Source organism: Sinocyclocheilus grahami, unplaced genomic scaffold (genome assembly GCF_001515645.1).
Source record: "Sinocyclocheilus grahami isolate Dianchi unplaced genomic scaffold, SAMN03320097.WGS_v1.1 scaffold450.1, whole genome shotgun sequence".
Classification (NCBI taxonomy): Eukaryota; Metazoa; Chordata; class Actinopteri; order Cypriniformes; family Cyprinidae; genus Sinocyclocheilus; species Sinocyclocheilus grahami.
Window position 1 is genome coordinate 185,526 of NW_015505629.1, and position 8,929 is coordinate 194,454.

General features: G+C 37.6%; 1 protein-coding gene across 2 annotated transcripts in view; it reads left to right on the top strand.

The window, feature by feature from the left end:
- Nucleotides 1-7,013, top strand: part of LOC107552425 (uncharacterized) — a 16,446-nt gene extending 9,433 nt beyond the window's left edge. For both annotated transcript variants that reach the window (XM_016234300.1, XM_016234302.1), the window contains 7 exons: nt 1,437-1,614; nt 2,088-2,164; nt 4,488-4,668; nt 4,871-5,119; nt 5,980-6,151; nt 6,258-6,406; nt 6,613-7,013. In XM_016234300.1, coding sequence (XP_016089786.1) covers nt 1,437-1,614; nt 2,088-2,164; nt 4,488-4,668; nt 4,871-5,119; nt 5,980-6,151; nt 6,258-6,406; nt 6,613-6,791 — 1,185 coding nt within the window. In that variant the 3' untranslated portion in view covers nt 6,792-7,013. The remainder of the gene's footprint in view (nt 1-1,436; nt 1,615-2,087; nt 2,165-4,487; nt 4,669-4,870; nt 5,120-5,979; nt 6,152-6,257; nt 6,407-6,612) is intronic.
- Nucleotides 7,014-8,929: the final 1,916 nt, after the last annotated feature.

Below are 8,929 nucleotides of genomic sequence, written 5' to 3' on the forward strand. Positions count from 1 at the left end.
TGGGTGAGTATGATCCATGTCTAAATATATGTATATATAAATATATATATGTGTGTGTATAAGCTAATGAGCTGGTGGTTGTGTGTATAACCCTTCTGCTAGTTTCTTTGCAGTGTTTCCCGGGACCTGTGTGTTTCTGTCCCTTTTCTAGGGTAGGTCCTCGATGAGCACCTCCTCTGCTGGGTTCAGAAACCGGGTGCTCGACTTGCAGTGTTATCAGGCCCACTGCAAAAATTTCCTGGACGTCCGGGCTGGGGTTACGCTTTCATGCTACCCTGACTGGTCTACCGTATCTGGGTCACCCTGAGGGGTTTCCCGATCACCAGGATATCCCCTCTTGCTGAGGCATCGAGCGGGAGGTATAGGTGGCATTACGAGAACCTTCCTGTGTAATGGAAGTCGGGCAGTGCTCCCCTCACCTTTGAGGGTTGTATTTGAGCTTGCCTCTCCCGTTTGGCCTAGTACTTCCGGGTATCTGTAAACACGTTATGCTTTGCCCACTTTTGTAAAATCCTGTATGGTAAGGGTTACGCATTTTTGATCTTGTTCCCTTTCTCTGAGTTGGTTAGACCCCGGTACCTTGGAATCCACTCAACTAGTGTGTCTCTGTTGACACACTCTGGAAGCATCGCTCCCCTCACCATTGTCAACTTAAATTTTTCTCTTATTTCTAGCTTTTAATTGGCTTAGAAATCAGATAACTGCTGGACAATAACCAATAATAATGATTTGCTTATATACTGCAAACACTTTTTTATCACATAATAAGGCAGAATAGTTTCAATACTGTAATAAATGCTATGTCAGTTAGCACTGCATTGTTCATATACTTTATTTATTACCTGGAGATGGCTTGACAAACACAAATAAACCATATTTTCGCAATCGCATGTTACATGTCTTCATGTTTCCAAACGTTTCTGTTTTTCTGAAAACAACTGTTTTCATACAGCGATAGCTGGACGCTTGTGTCCATTTAATATTAGGAATTTCCTCATACGACTTTCTGCGCGAGAGCGCCCTCCGGCTACGAGTATGAATGAAACATACACTGCACGGAGTGTTTAGCGCTCCGCAATGTTCATCTCGCCTTATTCTGGGTCCGAATAAAACATCAGATCATGCACATACTATCCTGTCTCTTTGAATTTAAATCTATATATATTCACACCGGCTCTTGAAAACCTCTATGTGAACACACTTGCCCGAAAAAGTGCGGGGGGGACGAATTTACGTGATATTAAAAGTGGGGGGGGGGAGACACGTCCCCCGCATAATCTATGCCCCTGCCTAGGATGCCTCGAGGATGAGGCAATCACAGGCTAATTTTCATTTTTGGGTGAACTAATCCTTCAATAACTACACTTGACATGGAGAAATGAACATACTGTCCCTGAAGCCATACTGAAAAAACACTCCTCTTTTTCTGACCTAAGATCTTCCGGGCAATGCAGCTGAAAATGATAAACTATGAGACCTTTCGAAATCATGCCCGAAGTTACATAGAGCCTGCAGTTGTTCATAGCTGGAAGACCGCACAGGATGGCATGTTACAGCAGCTCCGTCAACAGCAGAACATTGTCCTAGGAGGTGACTTGAGGGTTAACTTACCAGGTACTAAATACTGACCGACTGTCTCGGTTTAGAGATTACTGTGAAAGCAAGGCATCATAAAAGGACATATGAGACCCTGGATCACAAAAACAGTGTTATGGGTAAATTTGAAATGATTGAAATCATCTGAAAGCTGAATAAATAAGCGAATATTTGGCTGATACACAACTATTTGAAAATCTGGAATCTGAGGGTGCAAAAAAATCTAAATATTGAGAAAATCACCTTTAAAGTTGTCCAGATGAAGTTCTTAGCAATGCATATTACTAATCAAAAATTAAGTTTTGATACATTTACGTTAGGGAATTTACTAAATGTCTTCATGGAACATGATTTTTACTTAATATAATAATGATTTTTGGCATACAATGTATTGGCTATTGCTACAAATATACCTGTGCTACTTGTGACTGGTTTTGTGCTCCAGGGTCATATATGAAGACAAATTAAACATAACACCTTTATCTGTAAAGGTCATTCTGCCAAGTTTGGCAGTTACTCTGTGATGGACCTAAAGACAAGCACTATTATTGATCTGCAGCTACTTCAGGTGAGTATAAAAATACAGACTGTTACAAACATTTAATGAAATTAAATTATTTAAATTTTGACATGTCAAATGTCAATGTAAGCCATTTCAGAGCAGCAGACTATGAAACATCCGTTCCAGTGGCATAGATGGTAAAGCTTGTGCTTTTTGATGCGATCGACCCGAGTTCAAGAACACCTTTTGCCAAACTTTTTTCTCCCTTTTCAAATCTCATATCAGAATCAGAATCAGAATCAAAATGAGCTTTATTGCCAGGTATGACCGGAAAGGCATTTATCATATCGGAAAGGCATTTATTTTCAATAAAAATTAAGGAAGTAATTAAAAAGTTGACAAAGTATCAGGTAGGGTTAGGGTAGGTGTAGGGAGGGCTTTATTGTCCCAATAAGGTGGCATCCATTTCATAATTTGAATTAAAATGATAATTTGCACTCAATGTTTTTAATGCATACCATTTTATAATGTACTACAATACTGAGGTGCAGATAATTGCCACTATTTGCAATAGACCAATTCAGAGTAGACGTCACAGTTACGTCACTTGCAGCTGCGCGCGCATAGTGGTTGCAGAAAAACACTGGGAACAAGTGGAGATAAATGGGTAAAATCCATGGAATAAAAGAAAAATATATAATTGTGCCTTTTGATGTCAAGATCGGAATGCAAGTAATTGTTATAGAATACTGTCGTCAAAGACGCCATTTGAAGCTAAACGCAGACGTTTAAATGGACAGACTATGGATGAAAACTGCTATGATTACTCTACTTTTAAAGCATAAATTCGATTTAAACAGTAGTAGACCTATTGCTTAAATCGAATTTATGCTTTAAAAGTAGAGAAATCCTAACAGTTTTCATCCATAGTATGTCCATTTAAACGTCTGCGTTTAGCTTCAAATGGCGTAATATTCACATATGCTGTTCATAGGGGACGTATTGTATTAGCCCTACAGTTACAGCATGAAATATTATTTAAACCGTACTATTAGAAATATTATTTAAACCTTACTATAAACATTTTTACATAACATTTATTTATTTTGTCTCACAATTCTGACTTTTTTTCCTCGCAAATGCAAGTTTATAAATTTTAATTCAGACTTTATAACTCGACTTAACTCAAAAATAGTGAGTTTGTCAAATCTGAGGGAAAAAAAGCCAGAAGAGCTGAGGGAAAAGAGAGAATGACGAGTTGTTTTTCCTTATTAGAATTGTGAGATATAATCTCGGAATTGCGAGAATAAAGTCAGAATTTTTAAATATAAAATCAAATTGACCTTTTTTTTTTATTTCATGGCTCCATAGACTGCCACTTGAAAACCGTAATTTTCTGCCTCCAAATAGGCTCTGCCCACAAAAAACATCATCCCTGTTTCAGATCTGTAAGACTATCCCACTCAGTGTTGCCAGACATACGATAATTTTGACCTCTGTACGATCAATAATTTTAAAAATCCCATAATGTACGATCATTTCAGAATTTTGTGACTCTTCAGACGATGGTAGTTGTAATCATAGGGTTTCTATACTCATCCACGAAATCGGCTCATTACAGACACTATAAATGCGCTCGTGCACACCTCAGAGTGTTAAGAATTCAGGAGGGTGCCCTGCTTTTAAGTCAGCGAGCACTATCTTGCGGTCCATGGTGGCAAGAACCCCCTCAACATCTAGCAACACGCAGGCTTCCGGTGACAGGCTCACAGGTGGAGTTATTTATCTAGTTTTTTTTATCTATTGTGGTAATTTGCATGTTGTCAAAAAGTTGTTGGTCTAGATAAATAGCTGTATTCTGTACGTTTGACTCATGTACGTAATTTTCTTCCAAATACGATAATTTTGAGCTTCTGGTACGATACTTGGACATTTACAATCTGGCAACACTGATCCCACTCTCTAACGTCACTTTCGTTGAATAACAGTGCTTATCGCTGGGTGACAAGCTCTTGTAATATGCGGAGAACATTTTGAAAATGACATCTAATCAATATAATTTATAATCTTTTTAAACCTAACTATTTTGTACCCTATCTGTGAAATTCTCTAGCCGTAAAGGCTATCTCTGGTTTTCTGCAACCATGATGCAGGTGCATACTGAATGTTTACAGACCTATAATTGGTCTATAAGTAGTATAAATAGTAGAAAATCCTGCTTTTTTAACAGTGTAAATAGACTCTATCGCTAAGAAAATATGCTATTTTCACTTATAAAATTTTCACTTTCACTTCGTGTAAATAGCCGCCTGCCACCTTTTTTTAATATCTAGTCCTGAGCTAACAGGAATTGTCAACCATGTTCATATCTGCCCTTTTTTATAATCAGAGTAATGAAGACAGAGGGAGCAACTATATGGAGAAAGAGGGTCTAAAGAGGAGCCTTGATGTCTTGAGGGCACACAGTGTGACTTTCGACAGTATTGTCACAGACCGACACCCTCATGTACAGAAATTCCTGCGGGAGACTAACATCACACAGTACTACGATGTGTGGTGCATAGAAAAAGGTATTAGCTCCTGTGTGTGGAGCTTCACTTAGTATCACACACTGGTTATTCTATCAACAAAGCTGAAAAACGTTAAGAATCAAACATTACGAATTGAATTCATAACTTTGGCCATGAATTTCCCTTTTATATTATTTTGAATTAAATACATAATGTATGTCTGTGCATGTCAGGAATACAGTTTGTTTGTTTGTATTATTAGGACTGTCCAAGAAACTGCTGAAGATTTCACAGAGCAAAGAATGTGAGAAACTGCGGAAGTGGCTTCGCAGTATAAAAAACCATATACATTGGACAGCAGCTTCTTCTTCCTCGGGGCAAGAGCGAGTGGCTAAGTGGACTTCAATACTTAATCATGTCCAAGACATACACACACATGAAGATCTTGTTTTCCCACGGTGTTTGCATCCGCAACGCACTTCAAGGGACAAGAGCAAATGGTTGAGAGCTGGTGCGTTCACCCTATTTGTAAATCATGTGTCTATGTGCATATGACAGACATGCCCTTTTCCCTGTAAAATTATATATATTTTTTTAGCCTTTTAAATATATAGGGCCAATTTTACTAAACAATGCAAATTAGCGTGAGTGCAATTCCAAAACAGCGCCGATTAGCGTGGACATTTTTGTGGGTGATTTACTAACAAGGCGCACATTAAAGAACAGATGCAACATCTCATTTATATATCGACCAACACAATATACCAAGCACAGCACAAATTAGCGTAGTTGTGAATAAAGAAATAAAGAAGCCACAGTACGTTGAAAAGAACCGGAGGCCAAAAAAATTAAGGTTTGATAGACCTGGTATTGCATGACTTCAGGTTCAAAGTCGTCTTTTATTTCCTGAAGCAAATTAAATATAACATGGCTTGGCAAACAATATGTTCGGACAATGTGTTCTTCTTGCATTCCAAATAAATTAATAGGTGTGGAAAAAATCCTCTCCCTTCTACTCGTGCTCTCTGTTCTCTGTAAAAATTATTTTGCGATTAAAATGGCTGCAAGTTTGTAGACATGCTTTTTTGGGCATTAAATAATGGCTCAAATACCAGTAATTTGATAAGCACAAACGTTAGTAAATCTCATTGCGTGATTCATTTGAATACTCTCTTCCCATACATTTTGCAAATGAAACTCCTACAAATGCATATTCAATAAGGTCAGGTGCAAAAATAATTGTCCATGCCTTTTCAGTGCTAATTCATCACGTCTTTAGTATAACATTACAGTACTATTATATGGTTTGCGCTGGCGCAAGCTGTTAGTAAAACTGTCCCATAGTTTGATAATTTCGCCTTTTCCCACCAGGGACACCTGTATTCTGTAGATTAGAGAAGGTGCTCACAAACAAGAGGATTCTAAAGGATGTTGAGAAGCTGAGCCCTCACCATCAGACCTCTTCACTGGAGGCGTTTCACAGCGTAATTCGGCGTTTTGTGCCCAAGAATGTTGTCTTTGCTTTTCTTGGAATGTTATGCAGGTAACTCGGTACAGTAGTATTAATTTGGAATGTTTACATATGTCAAAACACACACAATAACACACGTACGACCTAACAAATGTTTAACCATTATTTTCCTCTAAAGACTCTACCTGGCAGCCCTACATTTTAATGAGAATGCTGGGCGTCCCCAAGCCACGACAGCAGCTGGTGAGCCACTGTATAAGATCAATCTTCCAAAGAGCAAGAAAGGACAATGCACTGCAAAGCCAGTGAAAGCAGATTCAACTTTTCGTGAGTTTAACAAGCTTTTATTTAAAATTCTAAATAAACATTGTAGATACAGACATTATATCACAAGCAGAACATAAATAACTGTTGTATTAAATTGCTTTTGTAAAAAATAAACCTGTTAAAAATAATATAAATACCAATAAGTAACAAATGTGCAACACTGCTTCAGAGTCATTATTAAAACTATTTAAAATATATTTTTACAGACTACGTGGACAACCTGATGGACCTCATCTTTGAGAAAGTTGTTATGGACCCAGCCCCATATGTGGATGAGGTCCTGAAGATCTCCACACCTGAGGATCTCACAGCCCAGTTTGAGAAACCAGACAAACTGGAAGTGATAGCCAGCTACGTGTCTAGGTTCAATCAAGGGCAGGTCTGAAGCCCACATACCTTCCCTCAGCATCAGGGAACTCTGCCCTTATTCCTTGCACCACCCAAACAAGTTAATTTTTTTAAAAAGAATGTAATTTAGTATAATTATTACATTTATTTTTGTATTCATTTGCTGTTTGTCTATAGACAATCAGTTTTGCTGTGCTTGCTGTTCTATAGAAAAACTGCTTAACCTCTGTGGTATTCAGTACAACAATCTTTCAGACAATAAATGTTTGTACAGACAGTTTTGTGTCCTTTATGTACTTGCTATGTTACATTAAATGTTATGTTGGTATGTGACTTTTAAAAAGTTACACTTAAGATGAACAGTTACCCAAATGGAACAGTACTTTATGCTTTGCTCCTCAGTCATTTGTTACAATAAAAACTGATTACTCAAATGCATTAAAACACAACTTATGCTTCTATTCCCCTTAGATCTAAAGACCCATAGTCTGCCCTATAGATGTTTAATGCATTCTGAAGGGAGAATACATTTAAACAAACAGGTTCTAGCCTAGGCCAGGATGATCCACCATACATTCTGGAGCTGTTGTAATCTTCTTGAAATCTTGAAAATGTGAAAAGGTATGTGACCTGAGATATTTAAAAGATGACTTCATAATAATAGCAATTCAATTCAGGATGGGGGTGCAGACAGGGGCCACTTGTGCTTTTAGGGGGAACAATTTTAAAATTAATCTTAACCTACTTTTAAGTATTATTCATTCAGTAATTTTTCACCATGTCATGTATCACTACAATCTGTATAAGTAATCTATAACAATTTCAACTAAAATGAATGTTTCATCATGTTTCATTTATTTGACAAATAATCAGTGTTGGGAAGGTTACTTTGGAAATGTAATAGGTTACAGATTACAAGTTACCCTACTTAAAATTTAATAAGTAGAGTAACTTTTCAATTACTTTATTAAAGTAATGTAACTGATTACATTTGATTACTTTTTGATTACTTTTCTAAATGTCTAATATTTTCAACTGTTAATCATTTTCAAACATGTAATTCACTCCTTTTTTTTTAAACCCCCAAAAACATAAACAGTCTCAATTATCAATCCATTTTGATTTTGGAATGAATACCAACACTCTCTTCCACCTTCAGCGGGATCGGGAAAGGTCCGATTTGAACATGGGACACCTGAAGTGCAATGGTGCTGTATGTCAGCGCGCTGCCCACAAGGCTATCGGTGTCAACACTAGGGCTGTGTATCACCAGCAAAGTCACGATACGATACGTATCACGATACAGAGGCCACGATACGATCCGTATCACGATACATGACTGCACTGAATTTCACCTCCGCAGAATTTTGAAAAACAGCTGTTTGCTAAACACTGCATACTTTAGTGCCCTTTCTAACTATTGGCAGAGCAGGCAGCTGACCTCTGCATTATGAAGGGCCTCCATAACTGTACCACAGTACAATATAGGTAATGGCATATGTTTCATGTTTACATTGTGCACTCCCCACCAGGTACAATATTCTGATTGTTTGCATCTTGTTTTTAAGCCCATAAATAATAATGTACTTGTTCTAATACATTTATATTGTAATGTACTCATTCTAATATATTTTTAAAATCATTTACACAGTTCTAAACTAACGCGCTGGCTTCACTGTATTTAACGCACACATGCTCTGATTTAGGCTGATTTATACTCGATGGGTCCGCAAATTCGCTTTGGTGCGCGAGGCAATTATGAGGTCATCGTGGTATGGAGAAAGAATTGTTGCTTAATTCCAAATAAATAGATTATGATCCACAAATAAATCGAATGAGATCCACAAATAAATCTTAAAGTTTCACAAACATGAATTAAATTCACAAATAAATCAAATGAGATTTGCAAATAAAAAACATATTCACAAATATATATTTATGTCACAACCACAACTTTGCCTGGCATTTATTTGTGAATGGCGTCCTGTGCATTTGTAGATAGCTGCACGCATTTGTGAATCGCGTCCTGCGCATTTGCGAATTGTGAAACAATTCTTCCGTCAAGACGTGCTGACAATCCACAGATACGTGGACTCCACCCACCGTCTACTCAAGCCAATCAGATAACAGCCACATTTCGCTGACCAATCGTAGCACGTCTCGCTATAGCCAATC